Raw genomic sequence first — 13,881 nt, 5'->3', positions numbered from 1 at the left:
TACACCATTTTGATCGTCCGGTTTGGGGGGGAGATAGGGGAGAAATCGGTAAATTAGTAGTTTTCTTACGTTTTTCGTCAATATTTCTAAAACTATGCTTTAGCGTAAGGAATGTTCTATAGAAAAATGTTCTACATAAAATTTAAAACAAAACAGGTTATATACATAATTGTTATAAAATCAACGGTTCCAGAGTTACCGAGGGTGAAAAGTGGAGGTTTTCGATACTTTTTATATTTACCGATTTCTCCCCCCACTCCCCCCCAAACCCGACGCTCAAAATAGTGTGACTTTTTCTGAACATTATGTGGACCATATAGAACAATTTGGTGTTGGAGGATAACTTTCACTTTGGATGTCTGGGTTTTTGGTATAGTTATATCATAAATATTGCCCAAAAAATGTAAAAAGTATCGAAAACCTCGACTTTTCACCCTCCGTAACTCGGAAACCGTTGATTTTATAACAATTATGTATAGAAAATTTATTGTTTTGAATTTCATGTAGAACATTTTTGTGTATAACATTGTTTACGCTAAAGCATAGTTTTAGAAATATTGACGAAAAACCTAAAAAAAACTACTAATTTACCGGCTTCTCTCCCATCTTCCTCCCAAACCGGACGCTCAAAATGGTGTAACTTTTTACTGAACAATATGTGGACCATATAGAACATTTTGGTGTTGGAGGAAAACTTTTACTTTTGATGTTTGGGTTAGGCCTTTTTTGGACCAGTTATACTACACTACCTCCGTAACTTTGGAACCATTCATTTTAGAAAGATTATGCATAGGACCTTTTTTATTTCAAATTTAATGTAGAACAATTTTGTATAGAAGGTTGTTCATGCTAAACCGCATAGTTTTAGAAATATTGGCGAAAAACTTAAAAAAACTACGAATTTACCGATTTCTCCCCCCTCTCCCCCCAAATCCGACGCTCAAAATGGTGTTATTTTTTTCTGGACATTGTGTGGACCATATAGAACAATTTGGTGTTCAAGGATAACTTTCACTTTGGATGTCTGGGTTATGCCATCTTTTGGATCAACTATACTATACTATAGCTGATTTTTATCATAAGAAAACTCCACATACTATAACCGATTCGTCGGGAAAAATGATAATAGACGAACACGAAATTCGAACTACCTGGTATAATTATATAAGTGAACTGTATAATGATGATAGACCCGAAGAACTGTAAACTTTAGATGAAGGTGAAGGACCAGAAATACTAAAATCAGAAATACTTCATGCTATAAAATTGGCAAAAAACAAGAAAGCCGTTGGTCCTGAAAACATACCTACAGAAATGTTAAAGCTCATAAATGAGGAAAACATTGGAATACTATTAGTCAAACTTTTCAATGATGTTTATTCGACTGTTCATATCCCTGAAGATTGGTTAAAGTCCGAATTCATAAACCTACCAAAAAAACAACGTCCGAAAAACTGTAGCGATTATAGAATGATAAGCCTTATGAGCCACACTTTGAAAATTTTGCTGCGTATCATTCACAGTAGAATCAGAGATAAATGTGAAGAAGACCAGGATGAAACACAATTTGGCTTCAGAAATGGACTGGGAACCCGGGACGCACTCTTTGCACTAAATGTATTATTGCAGAAATGCCGAGATGAAAGGAAAGACGTCTTTGCTGTATTTATTGACTATGAGAAGGCCTTTGTTCGAGTACATCATCACAAATTAATTAAAATATTAAAGGATAAAGGAGTTGATAGTCAAGATGTACGAATCATAGAAAATTCAGCTTGCATAAATGGAAAATCAACAGAAATATGCAAAATACAAGGAGGTGTCAGACAGGGTTGTATACTGTCCCCACTGTTATTCAATTTATATTCAGATAGAATATTTAAGGAAGCGCTGCATAATTTGGAATGAATTGCAACAGACGATACAGTTATTTTAAGTGATGATATGAATGGATTACAACACCTTCTAAATGCCACTGACACAGTGAGAAGAGAGTTTGGCCTAAACATAAACTGTTCAAAAACAAAATACATGGTATTTAGCCGTTTGGCCCATCAAGATTCACGGTTATATATTGATGGTCATATCATTCAAAGAGTATCCAGTTTTAAATATCTTGGTTGCCATTCAGGTCATTCTTCTGTAATGATAACTTGCAACTTCAACTTCGAAAGCGCATGATTAAATGTTACATTTGGTCAGTCCTCTTGTATGGTGTCGAAGCATGGACATTAAAAATATCCACCATTAATCGTTTAGAGGCCTTTGAAATGTGGCTGCACAGACGTACACTGAAAATACCATGGACGGCTATGATGACAAATGTGGCAGTCCTTAAAAGAGTAAACGCTGCCCGCGAGCTGCTTGATAACATCAAAGATAGAAAAATGGCCTATTTTGGACACGTAGTAAGGGGAGACCGGTATAATATTCTTCAACTTATTATGATGGGTAAAATTGAAAGGCGCAGAGGAATTGGTAGAAAGCAGGCCTCTTGGTTGAAGAATATCCGAGAGTGGACAGGAATAAGGAAAGCAGAACAACTATTTAGAATAGCTCGAGACAGAGACAGTTTCGCCATGTTAATCGCCAACGTCAAGGGGACTTGATAGGGCACGTTAAGAAGAAGACATTAATAAATACAGATATAATTCTGAACTTTAGGCGTATCTATCTATTTATTTAATCCTAGTTTAATATCAAAAATTACAATACTCATCCTTTATCAATGGTGTTTATCCTAGGAAAGTCACCCAGAAATATGAATGCAGGCATTTTTGCTTCTGAGATATTCTACTTCTACATAAGAACACATAAGAAACGACGACATTAGACAGCAAATGGTAATAGAAAGAACAATCATAGATTACATCGAATGACAGCAACTAGTATGGTACGGACACGTAAGATGAATGTAGATAAAAAAAATCCGCAAAAAAGTCTTATAATGGATCCCCACAGAAAAACAAAAACGAGGAACACCAGCAACCACATGGATGAAGTACATCTCCAAAGCGATATCGGAAAGAAATTTAAGAGATGAAGACTGCTACAATAGAAAGTAGTGGCGATTAGGAACGGAAAGGCATTTAACGCTATAAAACCGGTTTCAGACATTCAACATCTATAGATTCCATCATTTCAGTATAATTTTTGTTATGCTTGAGAAGGTCTTTGCATTATTATGGCCTAATAGTTATTTATGATAGAAGTGTTAAAAGTACAATTTTAAGGCACGCAGTGCCTTAAAAATGTACTCTTTAATACGTATATCATACAATATTTTTTCTACAAACGTCTTATATATCAACAATTATAATTTATTCATTCTCAACAATACCTACAAACTTTTACAGCACAATACCTACAAAAACTTTTACTTGAACTTGACTGACATTCCATTTTTATATTTTTCTTGACATTACATCAAAACTGCCTATACTGTCAATACGTAAATCATAACAACTATAGAATAACGTCTACTTTTATTGTTGTATCTAACAAATTTTAATAGTTTTTTTTTCTACAAATGTGTTAAAAATGCAATAATACAGTTTAAATTAAATTTTAAAAAACCTTTTAAACCACCTTTTTCAAATTGCGCAAGTTGTACTATTAATATTAATGTTACTATGAAATATAAATATTTTGACGTTTTGACACAATTTGACAATTCACTTTTAACTGCAGTGCCTTAAAAATTTTAAAGCACTAGTGCCTTAAAGTAGCATTTTTAACACGGTTGTAGAAAAAAATATTTTTAGATACCTGAATGACTTATATAGCTAATATAGCCCATTTATATTTTTCTGTGCAAGTCCGGATCCCTATTTTAAGAGGTACCTTGTCAGCCGGTTATTGCTGCCCAAATCCTTGCAACCGTAACTCGTATGTTCTTTATACTATCAGTTTTAATAATATTATTTGCAAAAGCATTTTTACTTCAACTACACATAAGGAATATAATTAATGAAACATTATTTCTTTCTATATACTGATAACCTTTGGATAGAATTTCAAATTACAGACTGCCGAAACGGTAGAGGCCATAGTGAGTCAATTAATGGAAAAGCAGCGGGTAGCCCGACAAGCAGCTCTAGTCAAACAACTGGAATGTGGGTGTCCAGATTCTACGTGCGCCGACGGAAAAAGTTGCTCACATCCGATGAGGAGGATCACAGCCGCCAAGGAGGTGGCCAACTCGCCGTTGCCGAGTGCCAGCTCGAACTCGCGACTACCCAACAATCCAGATAATAATAATCAGGTTTCTTCCACTACCGGCACCGGCTCGTTGCTGTTGGGAAACGGAAACTCGCCTAGGGTCTACTCTAGAGATACAAGGAATCAGCACGTTAAGGTAAATTGTCTAAATACAAAAGGGTTCATATAAATACAATAAAAAAGTTAACCAAACAAATAAATTATACAGAATATGCATGATTATCATTATCAACCTGTACGCGTTCACTGCTGGACATAGGTCTCCCTCAGCTCTTTCCACCTGTCTCTATCTTTGCGACTTTCATCCAGTTACTGCTAACATGCTTCAGATCGTCAGCCCATCTGGTTGGTGGGCGTCCTCTGGCCTCTGCTCCGTAGTGCTTTCTGTCTTGGCCTCTACTCGACAATACGTTTTGCCCATCGGTTGTCTGATAATCTGGCGATGTGTCCTGCCCAATTCCATTTTAGCAAGGCAATTCTTTCGATAGCGTGTATTGTTTTTGTTCTACGACGTATTCCTTCGTTTAAAATTCGGTCGGTCTCTCAGAGAGATACCAAGCATCTGGCGCTCCATTACCCTCTAAGTAACGCGAATCTCGTTCACTACCTTTTTTGTGAGTTTTAATGTTTCCGTTCCTTAGGTAAATACAGGTAACACACACTGGTCAAAGATTTTCCCTTTGGGGCATAGGTAGGTCTGATTTAAATGCATAGTTTAATTTACCAAACGCTGCCTACGCTAATCTTATGAGGCACATGTCTGGTTATCTCTGCCCAACCAAATTTCATGTTCTAAGTACATACATATACACACACCCAAACTTATATGGAATCACCATGTATTTCAAAGTAATATTTATTTCTTTTGAAAAAACTTGTTATTATTGCGAAGAATAAAGGTTTTTATGGAAAATAAACAAATATATAAGACAATCGGATAGTACAGCTCGGTACGGTATAGGTTATTTGCTTAAGTTGCAAATTGATCGAAAATAAATAAACTAACTTTTGCGACCAAAAACGAAAATATGCCTGATGTGGGGTTGTAGAACTTACAACGAGGAAAGATTATTGGTCTTGTGGAGAAAGTAATATTCTCAGAGGGACATAGCTGTAGAGCTAGGCGTAATACACGGCGTTCTGTCCAAAACCTATGCTAGGTAACAGGAACTAGGAAAGCTCAAAAATAAAGCAAGGGAAAGTCGCCAAAGTAATAACGGCTCTCCAAGATCGTTTAATTGTCCAATCAGCTGGAAGACACCCAACCATTTCTCACCTGCAGCTCCAAAGGCAGCTTTTGGAAGCTACGTGTAACTGTTTCAGTTGAAACAATAAGAAGAAGAGTTCGTATCAAGAAGTATACAGCAGGAGACAGTTATGGGTTCCCGAGTTATCCAGGTAGCACAAGATTGATCGCCTAAATTGGTGTCTTCACCACCAAAACTGGAAAATTGGGAATGGACAAAATGTGCTATTTTCAAAAAGAGTCAGGATTTGTGTAAAATCAGATGACCCATGAAATCGTGTACTTAGAGGTCGAGGAAGACAAGCAAGAATGAAAACTGTCAGATCTGTTCACAAATATACAAGGGGAAGTGTACCTAATGTTCTGGAGAGGAATTGTGATCCATAAAAAAACTCAATTAATTTTCATCCAATCAACTTTAACTGCTCACAGGTATGTTGATAACCTGTAGCCAGGCTCTGGAGAGGTGCAACAGTAGAAAATTTAATTTTATTGCATGATAATGGACCTCTACATACCAATAGAGTGACTACAGACATCATTGAAGCAGAAGGTATCCCTTGTTTGGAGTGGCCTGCTTGCTCACCCGAGCTTAATCATATAGAGTATTTATGGGATATGCTTAAAAGAAAAATCAGAGCGAGCCGGGATAATCCACAAAATACCGCACGGCTAGTAAAAGCTGCTTTTAAAGGATGGAGCAACCTACCACAACAAAATGTTGATAAATTGATTAGGAGCGTGCCACGCAAACTGAAGCTTGCATAAGAACTAGAGGTGATAACACTGACTACCACAAAATACAAAAGAAAATAAATAAAAACAATTTAATCATTATTCGTTTTACGTTGAAATTTTGTATGCTATTGACTTTCAAACAACTACTTTCAATGTGTTTGTTAAATACTTTATTGTTCTATTTAATTGTTATGTATTTGTTAATAAATTGCTTTAAAATAAATATTGTTTGACTTCGTGTGTTTGTTTTTTTAAATTCGCACGAAATAGTAAGAAATATCAGATGATTCCATATAAGTTTGGGTGTGTGTATATGATGCAGTCTACTCAACATACTTTCCATCAACAGCAGTATTACGATTTAGCGCCAGATTAGTCATTATTTGCGTCTTTTTCATGTTAATTGACCTCCAAAGAAGCGTGATATACTTTTTCCAACATTATTATTGCATTCTCCATATGAACGGCTATAAGGAAGATGCCGCGAATCTCAAATGACTGAGCTTCTCTTCATTTATCCTGAGACCATACTCTGCCTTCAGATCTGCCTCGTGACAGTATCGTTACAAGCATGTTCTAAAAGTATCGTAATTTCTTAAGAATGGTCGAATTTTATTGCCCTTTATTCTAGGTGTTTTTATCATTGACATATTCTAGGAAATTCCGATGATGGGTGCAAGCGGTCGTTTAAGAGAATTATTATCATCAATCAGCCAATCTTGTCCACTGCTGGACACGGGCTTCTCAGTTCTTTCCAGTGTTCTCAACGGCCGTTTGTAGCCAGTTTTCTTCTACTCTCTTTATGTAGTCTGTCCATCTAGTCGGTGGTTGTTCTCTTCTTTTAGAGATTCTGGCCTCCTTTCCATGATTTGTCTTCTCCACCGTCCCTCTTGTGCTCTTGCCAAGTACCCTGCCCAGTTTCACTTAAACGTCGTGATTCTCTCGATGAGGTCTTGAACTCCTGATTTTTACCTGATTTGTTGGTTTGTTATGTGATCTTGAAGACTGACGTCCAGCATTGCATGTTCCATGGCTCGTTGTGTAACTCGTCAGTTTATTTGCGGATTTTTGCATCAGTGTTAAAGTCTCTGCTCCATAAGTTTGTACGGGCAAAACACATGGGTCCAAACCTTTTGCTTGGGACACATGGGAATTGTACTTTTGCTGCCCATGTCAGGTTTATTTTCTCCTTTGTATTTCATGTGTTTGATTGTCTCTGACTGTTTTGATCTCGTGTCCGAGATATTTGTATATATATATATATATATATATATATATATATATATATATATATATATATATATATTTGTTGTTATTGTCAATAGTTATATTTTCGCTCAATACGAGATTTATCATAAGTTTAGTTTTCTCAAAGTTTATTTTTAATCCTGCTCTCTCAGACAGTTTTAAACGAATGTGTCAGAGCAACTGTATCTTGTAAGTTGTCTGCAATTAATACAACGTCATCCGCAAACCTCAGATGATTTAAACTTTCTCCATCTATATTGATGCCTATATCTTCAATGTTCTTAAGTAATGATCCAAGAGCTGCCGTGAACAATTTTGGTAAAATAATAGGTTTGTTCTAGCAAACAGTCAAACTAGTCAGAAACCGTCAGCAAACAGTTGGTCAGTGAGAGAACATAATACAGTCACCAGATGGTCACCAGTGTTATCCCCTCTACTCGCGCTGGTCCACTATTCGCTGATGGTTTCAAACCGTTTGAAACTGATGTTAGAACAAACCTATTGTCTCCTTGTCTTACTCCTATACCTAAGCTGAATTTTTCTACTAGACCAGGGCGCATCTGTAAATATATTAGTACATTTGGACGTTGAGAGGTGACTCAAATTTTTTTGCAGAAATTGCTTGAAAATAAGTCAAATAATAATATTTGAGTTATCCTCCCTCTCAAAAACGTCCGGAACATTGTTTAAATAATCAAAATGTCAAAAAATTAGGGAAAAATTCGATTTTTTTCTTCGTTTTTTGATTATAACTTTAAAAGTATTCAATTCCGAGAAAAGTTGTACTGACATCAAAGTTGCGTAATTAAATTTACTACTATATAGAATTTTTTATAAATTTAAAAAATAGTCACCCTTGTTGCAAACCATACAAAAACAAGTATTCGCATTTTACGTTTTTCAACCATTTATGCTACACTTAGGATCTTCCTATCTCACCCCGAAAACTTTATGATACAGTAAAACAATACTGTAAATTTCATTAAGATCGGTTCAATAGATTGTGCAAAATAAATTTTGCAATCCAGCTTTCGCAAAAAAAATTCATTTTTTCAAAATGTTACAGGACTGAAAATAAAGCAGATAGCAAGTTGAAATTTTTTGCTTATAGAAGCGTACTGTACCTTTCATTTGCAATTGGCAAAACTAAAATCGATTAACTACCACGTCGTCAGGAATTTTTTTAAATAAACATTAATTATTGGTGCTACGCGCAGGACAGCGGATAGTTTGCTCTCATTGGGCATTCCAATGACCTTTGATAATGATTGATACATTTTAATTTTTATTACATTTCGATATAAATAAATAAATTTGTTTATTGTAAAATAAAAACACTTACTCTATCCTTTGAAATAACACTTTTAATAAAATAATTTAAAATAATTTTAATAATAAAATTAGTTTGATTTTTGTGGAATTAAAATATTAAAATACAACAAAATATAGAGTAAGAAAGTAATAAATTAGATAAAGATTGGAAGAAATTTTGGTGGAAATCAACTTGTGTGAATCGAACACCGCTGTCCTGCGCGTAGCACCAAAATTAATGTTTATTTAAAAAATTTCCTGACGCCGCGCCGTGGTAATTAATCGATTTTAATTTTGCAAATTGCAAATGAAAGGTACAGTACACTTCTATAGGAAAAAAAATTCAACTTGCTATCTGCTTTATTTTCAGTCCTGCATAATTTTTAAAAAATGAATTTTTTTGCGAAAGCTGGATTGCAAAATTTATTTTGCAAAATCTGTTAAACTGTTCTTAATGAAATTTACAGTGTTGTTTCACTATATCATAAAGTTTTTCTGGGTAAAATATGAAGGTCCTAAGTGTAGCATAAATCGTTGAAAAACGTAAAATGCGAATACTTGTTTTTGTATGTTTTTTTCGCAGTTATTGCTATTTTGCAACAAGGGTGACTATTTTTTAAATTTTTAACCAATTCTATATTGTAGCAAATTTAATTACACAACTTTTATGTCAGTACAACTTTTCTCAGAAATGAATAGTTTTAAAGTTATAATCAAAGAACCAATAAAAAATCGAATTTTTCCTTCATATTTTGACATTTTGATTATTTAAACAATGTTCCGGACCATTTTGAGTGGGAGGATAACTCAAATATTATTATTTGAGTTATTTTCAAGCAATTTCTGCAAAAAAATTTGAGTCACCTCTCAACGTCCATCTCAAATTAGATGCGCATGGACTATATATCTTCGTGTAGTCATATACTTGATGTAGGGTTCTCATAGATGTTTTTTGATTAGTTGATTAGTGTAATTTATTCGTCACTGCTTTAGTGCTTCCAGTACTCTGTCAAAATCTACAGAATCAAAAGCCTTCTCGTAATCGACAACTGGAAGGACCAGTAGGCCAGGGCGCATCTGTAAAAATATTAGTACATTTGGATGTTGAGAGGTGACTCATATTTCTTTGCAGAAATTGCTTAAAAATAACTCATAATAATATTTAAGTTATCCTCCCACTCAAAAAGGTCCGGAATATTGTTTAAATATTCAAAATGTCAAAAAATTAAGGAAAAATTCGATTTTTTTCTTCGTTTTTTGATTATCACTTTAAAACTTTTCATTTCCGAGAAAAGTTGCACTGACATAAAAGTTGCGTAATTAAATTTTCTACAATATAAGATTGGTTAAAATTTTAAAAATTGTCAGCATTGTTGCAAAATAGCAATAATTTCAAAAAAAAACATTAAAAAACAAGTATTCGCATTTTACGTTTTTAAAGGCTGTATGACACTATGCATTTTCTTGTATCATTTCTAATATCGTTTCTGATATGTCAAAAAAATGTATAGTGTCATACACAGATACAAGAAACGATATCAGAAACGATACAAGAATTTGTGCCAGACACAGATTCTTGTACAAGAACTGCGCCAATTTCTGCGCAAAGAGCAAAAACGTATAACCTGCTGGTAAAACATCTAAATTATGTCATAATGGCGGCTGAAAATCGGACCATATGATTTATGGCTTGATGAATTTATTTGTGTTTTTGTAGGTATTATATATAAATATTTTATTGATACTTAATTATGGACTACGTAGTCTAGTACAGTACTGTTCTACTGCTAACCATATATTTAGCTCCTAGTAAAGCTGAAACTATAACCAACTATAACTTTGGCCTTCATTGTGTTGCATGATTTTTTAATAGAGGAAAATACAATAATTTCTAATTTGGATTAAACTGAAGATAATTCTAATGCACATATTTAGCACAAATATCAAAACAAAATAAAAATACAAATAATCAACCTCAAAGAGTCAACGTAAAAATTCTGGTTTAACATTAAAATGTTAAATTTATAAGTTTTTAAAAGTTTATAAATTCCTTCAATAAAATCCTTAAAATCAGCTGTAGACGCAGTACTACCATGCCAATGTAACGTGACACACAATTTCGGCCAATCACGTGCCGAATTCCATACAATTTTCGATACTAGAACTTGCATAGTGTCATACAGGGCACAAATGTAGGTACAAGAAACGATACAAGAAAATGTATATAACTTTCCAATATCAGAAACGATATTAGAAATGATACAAAAAAATGCATAGTGTCATACAGCCTTAAGCCGTTTATGCTACACTTAGAAACTTCATATTTTACCCAGAAAAACTTTATAACACAATAAAAGAATACTGTAAATTTCAGTGAGATCGGTTTAATAGATTTTGCAAAATAAATATTGCAATCCAGCTTTCGCAAAAAAAAAATATTTTTTCAAAATGTTGCAGGACTGAAAATAAAGCAGGCAAGTTGAATTTTTTTACATATAGAAGAATACTCTACATTTCATTTGCAATTTGCAAAACTAAAATCGGTTTACAACCACGGCGTCAGGAATCTTTTTAAATAAACATTAATTTTTGGTGCTACGCGCAGGACAGCGGATACGTTTGTTCTGATTGGGCATTTCAGTGACCTTTGATAATGATTGATAAATTTTAATTTTTAGTAAATTTAGATATAAAAATAAATTTGTTTATTGCAAAATAAAAACACATACTCTGTCCTTTGAAATATAACGGTTTTTAGCAAAAACTTTCTTTGTTTATATATTTTAACTTAGAGAATAAAAGTTTATTATTTTTAAACATATGCAATTGTTTAAACAATATTTCACAAACAATAATCAAATTAGTTTGATTTTTGTGAAATTAAAATATTAAAATACAACAAAATATAGAGTAAGAAAATAATATATTAGATAAATTAATATTGGGAGAAATTTTTGGTGGAAATCAACTTGTGTGAATCGAACACCGCTCGGCTGTCCTGCGCGTAGCACCAAAAATTAATGTTTATTTAAAAAAATTCCTGACGACGTTGTTGAAAACCGATTTTAATTTTTCAAATTGCAAATGAAAGGTAGAGTATCCTTCTATATGTAAGAAAAATTCAACTTGCTATCTGCTTTCTTTTCAGTCTTGCAACATTTTGAAAAAATGAATTTTTTTTTGCGAAAGCTGGATTGCAAAATATATTTTGTAAAATCTATTGAACCGATCTTAATGAAATTGACAGTATTGTTTTATTATGTCATAAAGTTTTTCTCGGTAAAATATGAAGGTCCTAAGTGTAGCATAAAAACGTATGATGGTTGAATAACGTATAATGCGAATACTTGTTTTTTTATGGTTTTTTCGCAATTATTGCTATTTTACAACAACGGTGACAATTTTTGAAATTTTTAACCAATGCTATATTGTAGGAAATTTAATTACACAACTTTTATGTTTGTGCAACTTTTCTCGGAAGTGAATAATTTTAAAGTTATAATCAGAAAACGAAGAAAAAAATCGAATTTTTCCTTCATTTTTTTGACATTTTGATTATTTAAACAATGTTCCGGACCTTTTTGAGTAGGGGGATAACTTAATTATTATTATATGAGTTATTTCCAAGCCATTTCTGCAAAAAAATATGAGTCACCTCTCAACGTCCATCTCAAAACAGATGCGCCCTGGACTACAGTGGTATGTTGTACTCGATGCATTTTTCAATAAATTAATATCGGTCTTATATCGGTTTAAGAGAATGGTCGGTATAAAAAGATATAAAAGAAATGGATTTCAATTCCTAATGACCGGAATTTCAGAACTGGTCGTTATATGCAGGTGTTCGCCTTATAGGTGTATGCTAGTATACATTAAGTTAAGTTATGAGAAAAGATAAAGCAACTATTTATTTTCAGGCTGTCCAGAACAACACAAACTGTTCGTCGAGTTCAGGAAATACACCGCCCTTAGTTCTAAGCCTCTCCCAAATCCAGGGCGGCGGAGGATTACTGATTCTCAACAGTAACTCCGGCAACAACAGTAATAACCACCAGAATCTAGTCAATCCAGTGTCAGTAGCAAATTTCGTTTGTAATACAAATCGTGTGATTCCAAAAGAACGAACTAGTCATTTGGTACTTAAGCAAGAAGTCATGGACACGAATCCGTCTTCATGTTTGCATTCATCCAAGCAGAAAGTTGGTCAAAGGGAGATGAAGATGGAATTGGGCGAAAACCACAGACAATCAATTTTTCATGATGGAAATATATATAATAATAGGTATGTGATTTATATTAGATATTCTAATTCTACCAGTACATATTACCAATTTGTATTCCGATCTGCTTGTTTTTGTGTAGGAGTTTTCCATGTCTTATTCGATATGTTCTAAATATTTTATGGACGTTGGAAACTCGCCTTTTGACTATATTTAATTTTGTAGCAGTAAGTTAATAGCAATATTGCTATTAGCTTACTGCAAACTAACTACAAAATGGGTTCCTTGCAATTACAATTCAAAATATATTTTTGTAGTTTAGTTTGTTTTAACTTTATTACATTAAATCCTGATCCACATAACCCACATGACCAAGATGCGTCTATGAATGTACACAAGGGTTTTCAGACCAATGATAACCTATGGGTCTGTGACGTGGTGGACAAAGACGCAGCAAGTGGGAGCAATAAGGCTGCTAAGTAATACACAAAGGAAAGCAAGTATGTTTATTACAGGTGTCTTATAAACAACTCCACAGAGGCATTGAAAGTCTTTCTGAATCTACCACCACATCATATCTATAGATATGATGTGGTAGATTAATACCAGGTGCATAGTGCTGCGAATAGAAAGCTAATCGAGGAGCTAAAAGCAGAGAGAGGCAGAAACGAACGTACTGTTTAATTGACATCTTCATAGATAGCCAGGCAGCGTTTACTCAATTCTGCAGAGGTCAATTCTAAGCTGATATGGAATTGCGTGGGTGCCCTAAAGAAACTAGGAGACATAAGGGTGCATAAAAGGTCATAAGAGTAATGAAAAAGCAGGTGAAATGTCCAAACAAGGCTCATTATTGCCATTCATTGCACCGAAACCCTTCTGCTGGGTTGCAAAGGC

At 33.9% G+C, this 13,881-nt stretch overlaps 1 protein-coding gene across 1 annotated transcript in view; it reads left to right on the top strand.

Annotated features, from left to right (window-relative positions):
* The window catches only part of LOC114326292 (calmodulin-binding transcription activator 2), a 298,703-nt gene that overhangs the window by 163,304 nt on the left and 121,518 nt on the right, over positions 1–13,881 (top strand). Inside the window, exons 5-6 of the mRNA XM_028274604.2 lie at positions 4,013–4,357; positions 12,682–13,046. Coding sequence (XP_028130405.2) covers positions 4,013–4,357; positions 12,682–13,046 — 710 coding nt within the window. The remainder of the gene's footprint in view (positions 1–4,012; positions 4,358–12,681; positions 13,047–13,881) is intronic.

This window comes from Diabrotica virgifera, chromosome 4, assembly GCF_917563875.1.
Source record: "Diabrotica virgifera virgifera chromosome 4, PGI_DIABVI_V3a".
Lineage (NCBI taxonomy): Eukaryota > Metazoa > Arthropoda > Insecta > Coleoptera > Chrysomelidae > Diabrotica > Diabrotica virgifera.
This window is presented reverse-complemented; position numbering and strand designations above follow the sequence as displayed.